The sequence below is a fragment of the Sinohyriopsis cumingii genome, chromosome 16, assembly GCF_028554795.1.
Source record: "Sinohyriopsis cumingii isolate HCF-2022 chromosome 16, ASM2855479v2, whole genome shotgun sequence".
Classification (NCBI taxonomy): Eukaryota; Metazoa; Mollusca; class Bivalvia; order Unionida; family Unionidae; genus Sinohyriopsis; species Sinohyriopsis cumingii.
The window spans coordinates 73,313,651-73,328,512 of NC_142976.1; the positions used below are offsets into that span (position 1 = coordinate 73,313,651).

At 35.1% G+C, this 14,862-nt stretch overlaps 1 protein-coding gene across 1 annotated transcript in view; it reads left to right on the top strand.

Annotated features, from left to right (window-relative positions):
• The window catches only part of LOC149780779 (membrane-bound transcription factor site-1 protease-like), a 100,765-nt gene that overhangs the window by 34,252 nt on the left and 51,651 nt on the right, over window positions 1-14,862 (top strand). The window contains exons 14-19 of the mRNA XM_089937856.1: window positions 2,243-2,339; window positions 3,795-3,842; window positions 4,258-4,440; window positions 8,226-8,302; window positions 11,020-11,115; window positions 13,497-13,576. Of these exons, the coding sequence (XP_089793982.1) occupies window positions 2,243-2,339; window positions 3,795-3,842; window positions 4,258-4,440; window positions 8,226-8,302; window positions 11,020-11,115; window positions 13,497-13,576 (581 nt within the window). The remainder of the gene's footprint in view (window positions 1-2,242; window positions 2,340-3,794; window positions 3,843-4,257; window positions 4,441-8,225; window positions 8,303-11,019; window positions 11,116-13,496; window positions 13,577-14,862) is intronic.

Consider the following 14,862-nt stretch of genomic DNA (forward strand, 5'->3'; position numbering starts at 1 on the left):
AATAACTCTATTTGAACCAGTATTCTATGGCATTAATAGACTTAATCCCAACACAGCATTATGGGACAATAAATCTGTCAGTCAGTAAAATGCTAATTCAAGAAAGTTAAAGTTAGTGAAAAAGCTTATTTTGGATCAGAAGTATATGAAAAACACTAACTGTGAGCTGTGGAAAATTGTACATAAGAACCATGAAGAACAGTTTTCAAACTTATTCCAGCTGACTAAGCTAGCCATGTATATGACCCTTCAGACATCCGGCTGTGAAAGGGGGTTCTCAGTAAGGAAAAATATGAATACACAGATAATGAACAGATTAAGCTCAGAAACAGTCAACAGATCAATGCTTCTACATCTAGAGGCAGCGTCTTTTAAAGATTTTGATTTCAATAGAGGTCTTAAAGATTAGAACAGGAAGAAAGAGAGATGGATATTGAAGTGTTTGGTAAATATTGAACTATGACCATATCCTCCTAACCCTCCTTTTTGTTCTACTCCCCATTATTTTTGTGACATGGGGGAAATCCCCGCCTCCTTTTAATTAAATCCTGGAAGCATCTCTGATAAGCTGATTTTTGAGACTAGATAGGGGAGAATGTCATGGTCAGATGGAGGTGGTTGGTGGAATATATACAGCTGGATTGATTGAGGACAATGTCATGGTCAGATGGAGGTGGTTGGTGGAATATATACAGCTGATTTTGGGAACTGGATTGATTGAGGATAATGTCAGGTCAGATGGAGGTGGTTGGTGGAATATATACAGCTGATTTTGGGAACTGGATTGATTGAGGACAATGTCATGGTCAGATGGAGGTGGTTGGTGGAATATATACAGCTGATTTTGGGAACTGGATTGATTGAGGCGAATGTCATGGTCAGATGGAGGTGGTTGGTGGAATATATACAGCTGGATTGATTGAGGAGAATGTCATGGTCAGATGGAGGTGGTTGGTGGAATATATACAGCTGATTTTGGGAACTGGATTGATTGAGGACAATGTCATGGTCACAAGTGGGGGTGGAAGGAATATGTATCTCAATTTGAAGACTAGAATGACAGGAAGTGTTTGGTTGGAGAAGGGGTAGGATAAATATTTGTATATGATTTTGGAGACTAGAATTGGCAGAATGTCATGATCAGGGGAGAGGGGAATATATATTGTTGATTTTGGGGACTAGAGTAGGCAAAATGGAAATTTCTGTTTTAAATTCTTAATTAATGAAAAATTTATGACGGTCATTAGAGTGAAAGAAAAGTTTCTATTACTATCTGTTATTTCATTTTATAATAATTTATTTTCATATTTGACGATGATTCATAGCATTGTCACTTATGAGACAAGTATTATTTCACTGGGACATAATTATCAAGGATACATTTATATGAGACAAGCATTATTATATCATTGGGACATAATTATCAAGGATACATTTATGAGATAAGTATTATATCATTGGGACATAATTATCTAGGATACATTTATATGAAACAAGTACTGTTATATCACTGGAACATAATTATCAAGGATACATTTATAGGAGACAAGCATTTGTTATATCATTGGGACATAATTATCAAGGATACATTTATGAGATAAGTATTATATCATTGGGACATAATTATCTAGGATGCATTTATATGAAACAAGTACTGTTATATGATTGGGACATAATTATCAAGGATACATTTATATGAGACAAGTATTATATCATTGGGACATAATTATCCAGGATTCATGTATATGAGACAAACATTGTTATATTATTGGGACATAATTATCAAGGATACATTTATATGAGAAAAGTATTATATCATTGGGACATAATTATCTAGGATACATTTATATGAGATAAGTACAGTTATATCATTGGAACATAATTATCTAGGATACATTTATATGAGACAAATATTATATCATTGGGACATAATTATCTAGGATACATTTATTTGAGACAAGTACTGTTATATCATTGGGACATAATTATCTAGGATACATTTATTTGAGACAAATATTATATCATTGGGACATAATTATATAGGATACATTTATTTGAGACAAGTACTGTTATATCATTGGGACATAATTATCTAGAATACATTTATTTGAGACAAATATTATATCATTGGGACATAATTATCAAGGATACATTTATTTGAGACAAGTACTGTTATATCATAGGGACATAATTATCTAGGATACATTTAGATTGTGAATAACTGTGATATCATTATTTTCAGTTTGAGTCCAAGTTACCTTGATCTTACTGAGTGTCCCTATATGTGGCCATATTGCTCTCAGCCGGTGTATTATGGAGCCATGCCAGTTATTGTCAATGTAAGGATAGATACTTATCTAATGAAATCCTTTTATATCCATGAGATTGTAAAACAAATGGTAGTATCAGTGTCAAGAACTTGGGCTGAATTTTTGTAGTCAAATTTGTATAAGTATTGTAATAGAGATATTCACATTTAAGACGGTGTAATACTGAACCTTAGTGATAAATTTTTCTTTTTTTGCTTCAGTGACAGCAGAAGAGGGCATGTTGTTTTCCTACTGTCCTTTTTGTACTCGTGTGCATCCATTCCAAATCTGTTATAGCTCAATAGCACAAAAACTATTAAATTTATAGGTATGCAATTCAACACTCTTTGTTGTGTCATAAGTAGATGACTGTATCAAATTTTTAGGCAGTTACAATAATTTTTCCATTTTTTTAATACATTCATTTTTTTGCCTTTTTTTTTATACAGAAGCCTCATTAGCAAAGTTAAGTGAAAATCATTTGAGGTAGACAATATAAATTTGGCTGACATATTTGTATTCATATGTTGACGACCTAATTCAATTTACAGACCATTACAGTAGTTTTTCCAGATTTTACACAGTTTGTAACGTTTTTAAATATCTGCATGGGTTTGAGTCTTGGATTTGGCCAATGTGAGTATGTGAGAAAGCTTGCCAGTAGCTTCTCATGGGTCGGTGGTTCTTCCCGGGGTTTTCCCGGGTTCTTCCTCCACCATTAATACTGGCTGTCATACATAGCCTATCTTGTGCTGAAAAATGGCGTTAAACCCTACAACAACAACAACAACAACTTTTTTAAATAAGACTTTTTTTGCAAGAACTTGTTGGCACAGTTTATTAAAAATAGCTTGAGGTAGACAGATGAAATTTGGTATGATTGCTGGATGTAAATGTCGATGACCTGATCAGATTTTCAACATTATAACAATATTTCAGTCTTTTGTGTATTTTTAATATTTTTGATGTGATGTAGTGGCAGATGTCATTTGCAAACATAAGCTTGAAATTCCAATACAGGCATTACAAAAAAAAAACATATATGTCCATACAGTTCTCAATCTTTTTATTATAAAGGCCATTCTAGTTATTGCCCATGTAAATACAGATATTTTGCTAATTAAATCCAGCCTGTTAATTTTCTTGAATGATCTCTTATATACTCCGTAGAGTGCAAACTTACAGAAAAACAAATCCATTAAAGAGCAAATAAGAGGGTTAACATTATATGGGTTTATTGGACTGTCAGTTATTCTCAAATTAATTCCTTAAAGTGATTATTGATAATTAAAATATTTACAATATGGTTCTTAAAATTTTTATATTGTAATGTATTATAATTCTAATTCTGTTTGAACACAGTAAAATCAAATAATCACAATGATGAGGGTTCTTTCCTTCATTTTGCTTATATTTTACTAATAAATTTTTATCAGGAAGAAATATAGAAAAATTCCATGTAATCTCTGTTTTTAATTTTTCCAGGTAACTATTCTTAATGGAATGGGTGTCTCAGGGAAAATTATTGATAAGGTGAGACAAGAAACAGTGCTTATTAAGACCAATCAAATACTGTAAATCAGAAATGTTAATTCTTGATTGAGTGATATGATAGGTGAGTGTACATTTTTAAAATATGTCCATGAAGTCATGTTCCTGCACTGAGCCAAACAAGTTGATACATTAATCCCATTTAATTTCCACATGTTCTGTCAACTTCCTAGACCTGCATGTTAAAACTTTTTGAATAATGGACTTTCAAAATGTCAGTGAAAAGCAAATAAAATACCTGTAAATTTTAAAATCATTTTATGCAAGATGTATCATGAGCATCATTGTGCTATAAAGTTCATGGACTATTTAATTACATACCTAAAAACTTGTGACTTACATTATGCATTGTTTGTACTAAATTCATTTGATACAAATGGCTTATGATATTTTGTAGCCTATATGGCAGCCATATGCTCCTCATTTTGGAAATTACCTGGATGTTGCTTTCACATACTCAAAAGTCTTGTGGCCCTGGTCTGGGTACTTGGCAGTATCGATCTCCGTCTCAAAATATGCTGCACTATGGGAGGGAGTTGCTCAGGGACAGGTCACTCTCACAGTAGAATCACCTCCAGAGGTAAATATATGTAATAGTTCTGCAGTTTTAACATTCATTTTGTATCAAGCAAAGGATTAGATGCCTGAAAATTGGTTACAATAGGCCATAAGTACAAAAAAAAAGTCATCTAAATTTGTCCATCCCTTCATGTTATGTCTGTCACTGTGAAGGTAGTGTATAGTGTCATCCAAGTCTGTCCATCTTCATCATATCAAGCATGTCATGTCTGTCACTCTGGAGGGTGCATATACATCATGCAAGTAAGTCTGTCCCATCATGTCATGTCTGTCACTCTGGAGGGTGCATATAGCATCATGCAAGTATGTCCATCACATCATGTCATGTCTGTCACTCCGGAGGGTGCCAATAGCATCATGCAAGTAAGTCCATCCCATCATGTCATGTCTGTCACTCTGGAGGGTGCATATAGCATCATGCAAGTAAGTCCATCCCATCATGTCATGTCTGTCACTCTGGAGGGTGCATATAGCATCATGCAAGTAAGTCTGTCCCATCATGTCATGTCTGTCACTCCGGAGGGTGCCAATAGCATCATGCAAGTAAGTCCATCGCATCATGTCATGTCTGTCACTCAGGAGGTTGCATATAGCATCATGCAAGTAAGTCCATCCCATCATGTCATGTCTGTCACTCTGGAGGGTGCATATAGCATCATGCAAGTATGTCCATCACATCATGTCTTGTCTGTCACTCTGGAGGGTGCATATAACATCATACAAGTATGTCTATCACATCATGTCATGTCTGTCACTCCGGAGGGTGCCAATAGCATCATGCAAGTAAGTCCGTCCCATCATGTCATGTCTGTCACTCTGGAGGGTGCATATAGCATCACACAAGTTTGTCCATACCATCATGTCATGTCCGTTAATCTATGGTGGGTGCACATAACATCATGCAAGTAAGTCCGTCCCATCATGACATGTCTGTCACTCTGGAGGGTACATATAGTATCACATAATTATGTCCATCCCATCTTGTCATGTCTGTCAATCAATGGAGGGTGCATATAGCATCATGCAAGTATGTTCATTAAATCATGTCATGTCTGTCAGTCTGTAGAGGGTATTTTTTAGCGTCATCAGAGTCTTTCCATCCCATCATGTCATTTCTGTCACTCTGTGGAGGTAGCAATGGTGTCACTCATGTATGTTTGTGCCATCATGCTATGTCTATCACTCTGTGGAAGGGGCACATGGTTTCATCCAAGTCTGTCCACCCCATCACATCATATTTCACTGTCGGGGGCATATAGTGTTACCCAATTACATCTATATCATCACATCATGCCTTTCGCTCTACGGAGTGGGCATATAGTGTCATCCAAGTCTGTCTATCCCATCATGTCATGTTTGTTACTCTTTGGAAAGAGCATAATAGTGTCACACAAGTCTGTCCATCTCTTCACATATCACTCTAAGAAGTGAGCATATAGTGTCACACAAGTCTGTCCATCCTTCACATCTTGTCACTCGAAGGAGGGAGCATACAGTGTCACTCAAGTCTGTCAACCCCTTCACATCAAGTCACTCTTTGGATGGAGCATATAGTGTCACACACATTTGTCCATCCCTTCCTATCAAGTCACTCTTTGGAGGAAGCATATAGTATCACACAAGTTTGTCTATCCCTTCACATCAAGTCACTCTTTGAAAGGAGCATATAGTGTCACACAAGTTTGTCCATCCCTTCACATCAAGCCACTCTTTGGAAGGAGCATATAGTGTCACACAAGTTTGTCCATCCCTTCCCATCAAGTCACACTTTGGAAGGAGCATATAGTGTCACACAAGTTTGTCCATCCCTTCCCATCAAGTCACACTTTGGAAGGAGCATATAGTGTCACACAAGTTTGTCCATCCCTTCTCATCAAGTCACTTTTTGGAAGGAGCATATAGTGTCACACAAGTCTGTTCATCCCTTCACATCGTCACTTTTTGGAAGGAGCATATAGTGTCACACAAGTCTGTCCATCCCTTCACATCAAGTCACTTTTTGGAAGGAGCATATAGTGTCACACAAGTCTGTCCATCCCTTCACATCAAGTCACTTTTTGGAAGGAGCATATAGTGTCACACAAGTCTATCCATCCCTTCACATCAAATCACTGTGGAGGGAGCATAATTTTGTCACACAAGTTTGTCAATCCTATCACATCATGTCTTTGCTGAATTTTGTTTCCACACAAAATAAATTTCGAAACAATCAATATCTTTAAATAATACCTTTGCCCTTAAATTGCATCATTTGATGTAGGTGGGGGCATTATTTTAGCCAGGACACATTTCTAGTTTCTTTTATAATGCATAAATATCTATGTACAGTCAAGTTTCATGAATATGATAAACACAAAAATACTGTATAAGTGCATTTGTTCTGAGTTTGTAAAATGAACAAGATTGATAAAGTGAAATAATATGTTGAGTCCATTCGGTTGTTACATATTTCAGTACCATATTAAATGAGTTCTTTTCCAAACTCATGACAGTTATATATATGGTTCAGTACTTGTTATGTACCTTCCTTTATTTTTTTCACTTTTCATATATTCTCAGATCTACTGTATTAATAGAATTTGTAGCATATCAGTAAAAACTAATAGCAATGCACGAATAGAAATTCAAAAACCCAATTTGACCAAATTCATTCATTCGCACTCATATTTTATAAGTACTTGGAAGAGAAAAATATAATAGAAATAGATTTAAATACCATGAATTTTATTTTATTTATAATGTACCAATTTTGAGGAAATTTGTGTTTGTAAATTTCCAGACTTAAGAGGTAAGGAAAGGGATTTTGCTTTCAACGAAAACAGACATCCTAGGCATACTTGCCAAAAATTTAAGTACCAACAAAAAGTACATTTCTAACAAAAATAAACAAATCTTCAATATACAAAATAGAATTGAAGCACCTAAGCATAATTTGTTTCCTTAATTTTGATCAATATTGAATGGATTATTAAAATCTTGTCAAATTAATCATGGTTTAATCCAGCACTATAAATGATCAATACACAGAACCCATGCATGTTTTGTTCTTTGTTGGTGAAAAGAACAAGTTTGATACGGTGTGGAGATATGTTTAGGCTGTCAGGCTCAGATGTGTTGTCATACGCTGTATCAAAAAAAGTTATTTTCTCTGCATGAAAACATTAATGTGATTTTGTATATATTATATATCACCTCTTTCATGCTTACTGAATAATGTTAGCTTTACAGTGACGATGAAATTCCAAATGCATTGTAATTTATAAATGTTCTTTTCAATTTGTGTAAGAATACCAATGTACTGACATCCAATAAAATGCCTAAATAGTTCCACTCTAAGTGTATGATAGGGAAACGTAGACTGTGCATCTGTATCAAATACCATATCAGCCATTTAAGACAAAATATGTGTCTGACAATCATTTTTATTATATACTCATTCCATCTTATATTTTTAATATGGTCACTTAATGGTCAGCATGTTCCTCATGACCAAAGTGTGAGGACTCAAATCTAATGACCGGATCAGCCTGGGTTGGATACTCTTCGATTGCCCAGCACTAAATAACCTTCATGTGTTCCTGTGCCGTAAAACACCAAAGCCGGCCAAAATATATTGAGTGCAGATGTTCTAACCATATTTTGATAAGGAAGTCATGACTGTGGTTATAACTATTGAACACATACATATGATAGAGATATAGAATTATATCAGTCCAGTAATACTCATATTGATTAAAGTCAAATTAATGAGAAATTATATTTGAATTTTGTGATAAATCATGGCAGGCTGATGAAACAGAACCAAGAGTGTCCAAGCTGAAACTTCCAATGAAGGTCAAGATCATCCCTACGCCATCAAAAAGGTAAACATTGATCTTTTTTGTTCACTTGAATAAGTTTCTTATTTTATGCTATATTTAGACATGGTTTAGTGATAAGTATGACTCCATCGCATTCCAACGAACAGAGTTCAAATCCATAAGGGGCAAATACTTTTTCTTATATTTTTATGTGTTACCTTGAAATGGGAAGGAGGATAATGTTAATATTTCTGTTTTTGGTGTGAATATACATGAAACACAGCAGAACATTAAAAAGTTGACATGAGCCAGTATGATATCTGCTACTTCAGCCTATTATATATATATATTACTGGCCAATATGTTGGAGCATAAAATATTATTGGCTTGCACCACGTGAAAAATGGACATATTTCATCTCATGCTTGAAAATCTTAAGTATTTTTACCCACTCAATGAAATATATGCATTGTTCACTTATTTCAAGAAAATATCCTCTCTTTGGTATCAGTAAGTGTTCTAACAACACATATTGTGGTATAACACCTAGCAGCATTTTATTTGCAAGGTTTATTAGGTACTGCATCATCTTTTATAGTATATAATAAATAAAAGCTCTAAGTCATCATCGTTAGACATGAAATATATTTATTTTCTAAATCAGTTTCTCACACAATACAAATTACTTTTGATTGGTACTATTGTTCAACTTGTTTTATAGATTTTATATCTAGTTAAGCCACATTTGAAACCTATTCTCTACAGCTGTATCACAAAATTTCATCTACCTTATTTGTTGTAGTTGCTGAACAGCCACTACTTTCATTTTATGCATTCCTTGATCACATTAACGTTAGGAAAATCAATTACCACTTGAATCCAGTGCTTCCAGAAGTACTAAAATAAACTTTTCATACCATATAGACAAATGTAACTCACCATTTGATTCTGCTTCCCATCATTTTGTAGATGTTTACCAGTTCAGGTTTTCGCAGCAAATTGACCATCATTACACTGTATTTCCTCGCATCGTCCATCAGAAATAAACTTGAATTCTTGCCATTCATCTATAGTATTGTATATTTATGTGTTAAACCCCACAAAACAAACAAAATTTTCTTTCATTGGTCCTTCAGCTACTTTATGCACTTAGGATGTGTCCAGTGAGTTGGAACCACAACTTACTCACCTTCAACTCTACTGTCTGGACCCTGGATACTCTATATGTTGACTGGGTCAGGTTTTGGGACTGTGCCTTCCCTCCAACTGTTCTGATGATGAGAATAATGCAGAACATTAGGGGTCAGACCTGCAGAGTATTACTAATAGTCCCTCTCAGGTGGGACAAGTCATTGTTGAATCAGGACTTTCCCAGGAAAATACCTGCCAAAAACAGGATACTATCTGCTGACAAAGAGAAGGTAGCCATTTGCTCACCTCCCTTCAATTGCTAAATCAAGAGAGGTAACACTGGAAGATCCAGTCATTGCTGTCAGTCACTACCTGAAGTACTTTGAAGACACACATGGGACACCCAAAAATGCATCTTTCATGGCGAAAACTTAGAAACATGACATGACTTCTCAAGCCTTCATGTCTTGACTTAAGCTGGTGATATGTTAAGCATGCACCGAAGTCTGTCAAAGACCCAAGATGCTTCATTAAAATTCACAGCTCATTAATTTTAGAGCAACATGTTGATCTGAGACATTTTTGAATACATTGACTGGCATGCACAGTCTGTTTTCTCAAGCTTTTATATCTGACACCTAGCCTTACATAGAAGGAATTGAACTTAGTGGGTCCAATGACCAAATTAATGACAGCACAACCTGCTCATTAATTTGGGTTTATAGCTTTTGCTGGATTTTTCAGGATCTTTTATGGGTTAAAAGAAAACATAATTCATCTTTCATTATTCATTTCTTGACATCGCATGTCACACAATCATCAGTTCTGCTTCCTTCTCGTTAGGGGAGAAGTTTATCCTTATAAGGACTTCTGTCATCAGTTCTTCACTTCTTGCATTGGTATGTGTATCAATATGGAAAAAGTATCGATAAATCAATGTTAATATGATTGGAGAACATATTTGATGAAGAAATTAATTATGTTTCTTTAAGAATACTTACTGAATCACATTACTGTAAATCCGTTGTTCACCTCACTGCACACGAATTTCATCAATATATAACTGGTCAGACTCATAAAAATTTGGTGGTTCCTTCTTGGAAACCCAAGCTGTGCATTTGTGTGTATATGCGAATGACATACATCTTGGGGTGTATTTTCTGCTTGGGTGTTAATGTTAATTCGTGTAAGCATGAGACAAGGGTGAGTCAAATACACGTAAATCAGGAGATTACTATATAGCACTTAAATTGGTAAACATTCACTATATAGGTAGCCACATAGCGATGGGAAGGATAGGTAATGAATGAAGGTTTCATCTCTTTGTCTATATGGTACATAGAAGGGAAAGAGATGAGTTTTACCTTTCCAAGGGCATGATGCTAGAGTTAGCAGAGTTTTTATTTATATCATTGTGTAAGCATTTTTGGAGAACAAAATTTTCTTAAATTGTTACTTTTTTAAGGAAATAAAATCATGGCAGAGTAATAATGTCGCAATTATATTTATTTGTATATGTGCATTAATAAAATAAAATTTATGCTTGAGGTTTTGAACTTTGTTTGCCATTTGAATTTAATTGTATTTTTGTCAGTACAAGTTTGAGTAAGCACAAACCTTTTAAGATCTTTTTTTTTATCTTATCACAGTCAAAGAATTCTGTGGGATCAGTATCACAATCTGAGGTATCCACCTGGATATTTCCCACGAGACAACTTGAGAATGAAGAATGATCCATTAGATTGGTAAGATGTAGACTTTATTCAGCTCGAGAACAAAATAGGGATTCTCTCCAACTTTGGTCCTGATTCTCTCCCCTTTGCTTCACCAGATCAGAAAAGTATCTTTTTAAATTGTGCTGTTTTCTGTTCTTGTGTGTGAGCTTTTGGTGTGAGCCTGTGTCTGTCATATATCCATCCAGTGACAATTACTTGTCACTGCTTTGGATGCTAAGTTTCAGATTCAGTTTTGATCAAACTTGGAATACTGGGAATACTGGCTTTTATCATCATGGTCTCAGACACATTTGATAATGACTGAGATCCATACATAATAATGTGGGGTTTTGGCATTTTTAATGATAATAATTTCATCAAAGTTCATGCTCTTATATCATTGAGTTGTTGAATGAGTTTGATTATTGCCATGATTGATGGATATATATTAGTTAATCTTATCTGAGTGACAGCTTGTTACCATTCTAGAGAATGAATTTATCAGATTTACTTGGCAATATCGGCAGAATGTTTTTTTTTATTATACAGATTTGTTAACAAGTGAAATCTTTCTATTTGAGTGGAGTAATCTTACATCTAATTGGCTGAGCTTATTACTTCTCTATAGACTACTTGCTATCCCATTTTGATTAAACTTGGTAGATACGTTTATGTCTTCAAGATCTTGAATTAATTTTATTGTGAGCTAGAGCTGTGTGTATTAATTATGCCTATATCTTTGTATAGATTTTTTTGGAGACCAGCTAAACAAATAAATTCAAAATGTGGTATTAAGGCTGGAAAATGGTTTACATAATGTCATATTCTCTCAGTAGTACACGTACTAGGAAAGTGCAATGATTAATTGTTAAGTTATGTAAGCCTGTTGCTCACTCTGAGGTCCACTTGAGCCTCTTGTTATGTTTATATAATGTAGTCTAAACATATAAATCTACTGTTGGTTTGTTTTTACCTTCAAAGAAATGACATCCTAAATTGTTGTTGACATTAAGTACTTTGGTTTTAAATAATGCCCTTTTGTTGCAGAAAGTTCCATTTTTGTTTCAAGAAAACAAAAAAAATGTGCCTCTTTTGCCTATGCTTCTGAACAAACTTCCCACATGTTGCATTAGATGTAGTTAACTGGATATTCCAGAGAAACATGTAATTATGGATTTCAGAGCTTCAGAATCTTATCATGCATGAATAAATATTAAAAGTGTTTTGCTGCTTTCAAACATATGTATGTATATGTATGTATGTGTATGTATGTATGTATGTATGTATGCATGCATGCATGCATATGTATACGTGTGTGTGTGTGTGTGTATGTATGTATGTATGTTTGTATGTATGCACAAACATTTGTATTTATGTCTGTTACATTTTTCATTTCCTGACAATGACTTTAGTTTTACACCAGCTCTGTTGACCAAACTCTATGGACGGCTTGCAGTTTGTATGGAAGATACTTACTAATTTGGGGTCAAAAGTTCAGAGGTTTAGGTCATTGTGATAGAAAAAATAAACAATGGTGCGTGGGAGGAGAAAGAATTGATTTGGTGTCACAATTTCAGAGGTCAAGGTTACTGTGACTGAGAGAAGAAAAATAATTTTCACACAATAACTTTAGTTCCACACCACAGACTTGAACTAAACTTTGTGGATGCATTGTACTTTGGGTAGTTATGAAGCCTATAAAGTTTTGGGTCAGAGGTCATGGTTGCTGAAAATGAAGTGTTTTCATTACAATAACTTAAGTTTTCAGCCATTCACCTTCACCAGAGTTTGTGAATGGCTTGCACTTTGCATAAGAAAGAAGCCAGATGAAATTAGGTTCAAAATGTCAAAGGTCAAAGTCATAGTGTCTGAAAGAATAAAAACCTTATTTTTGTACTTAGTAAATTCAGTTTTAGACCACATAACCTGGCTAAACTTCGTGAAGAGCTTGCACATAGACTAAGAAAAAGGTCTTTTGATCAAAGAAAAATTAGATTTGCGTGATAACTTCGTTCTAGATTTAGTTCTTTGACCAAACTTTGTGGATGGCTTGCACCTTGTTAGAAAACAAAACATTTAGATTTTGGGGTCTAAAGGTCTGTAGTCAATGTCATGGCATGTGTGATAACAAAATAATGGTTTCTGTTTATCAAGTTAATCTTCAGGGTCAACCATACCCTATTAGTGCCAACATAAGGGACTATTAAATATGGGGTGGGTATATAATGTATTGCTCCTGGTTTTCTTGTTTAGAGAATTCATTTCATGACCTTGAGAGACATCTTGATGTAAAGGCAAAAAAGTACATGTATATTTTAATTTCTTGCTCCATGTAAGACCACAATCTGAATATCCAAAGGGAGACAAATTGTGTATGACTTATTTTAGCTCATTTGATATTATTTTTATAGGAATGGGGATCATATTCACACCAACTTCAAAGATATGTACCAATATTTAAGAACCAATGGCTACTTTGTGGAGGTTCTCGGTAAGTACAGCTGACTTTGAATAGTTGAAAACTTTATTATTATTTCAATCAAATTGATGTTATTTTAAGTCCCCTGGCCTTAAGACCAAGTAAGCTTATGCATGTGACATGTGCTATTTTGGGCTTTAAATAACCCACTTAACCAGTTTAAACCAAATTTAGTAGGAGCATCCAGGCATGAAGGCTGAGAGAAAAAATCTCCAATGCTTCAAATGCAGCTCACCCCAAATGATGAAAAATCTTTCTGGCTGTAGATCATAGTGTCAGAGGGCAGTAACACTTATAAATTACCTCCCCTTGCCCTCGCTAGATGGTCACCCATATATTGGATGCCTACTAGTCATGCATAGGTTTGGGACTGTAACTAGAGTTCCATGTACCTCCAGGTTCCACTGACAATTATTGAGTATTTCAAGCCATTCATCTATATTTCTTGTTGATTTAATCAGTTTTAGTGTTGATATATTATGTGTATACATCACTTGTGGATTTCAGGTGAATTTATTTATATTTTTTGCCATTATTTGTAAACAGTTCATTGACCAACAAGTTGTGGATATTCGTATGTGTATTTATTTAATAGCATAGTAGACATTGCAGATGATTCAGTTTTCTCATCACTAGTTTAACTTCATTTGTGTGTACTGCACTTTGGTCATTTTCTCTGTTGTTTCGGAGGGGGCCTCAAGTGGCCGAGTGGTCTAAAGCACTTTCCGTTAGGGATCACTGCCATCTCACCTCTGTCTGCTTGGGTTTTAGTCTAGGATTTGGCCAATGTGGGTATGTGAGAAAGCTTGCCAGTAGCTTCTCGTGGGTCGGTTGTTCTTCCCGGGGTTTTCCGGGTTCTTCCTACACCATTAATACTGGCCGCCATGCATAGCCTATCATGTGCTGAAAAATGGTGTTAAACCCCACAACAACAACAACAACAACAACTGTTGTTTTGGATGAAATGTCATAATGAAAGAAGTACAGGCAATTCAAGGTTGCTAAAGACAACCATGAAACATGCCTGTCATGTACTAATTATTCATCTTCTAGTCTAAGCATGTGTGCAGTGCATGGCACCAATACCAACCATGAAGATCCCACACAGTTGTGATGAAAATTATAACATCTGATGCTGCATATACTGTTATGGGTATCAGGCTCGGCAGCTAACAGTTCTGTCTGTTTTGGCCATTTTTATGGTTTTCTAGCCATCCCAATTTGACACAACTTGTTGATGTTCCATATGATACTGACCAGACATTCTGTGCCTACTGTCCATCTGTCCAGTCCAACCA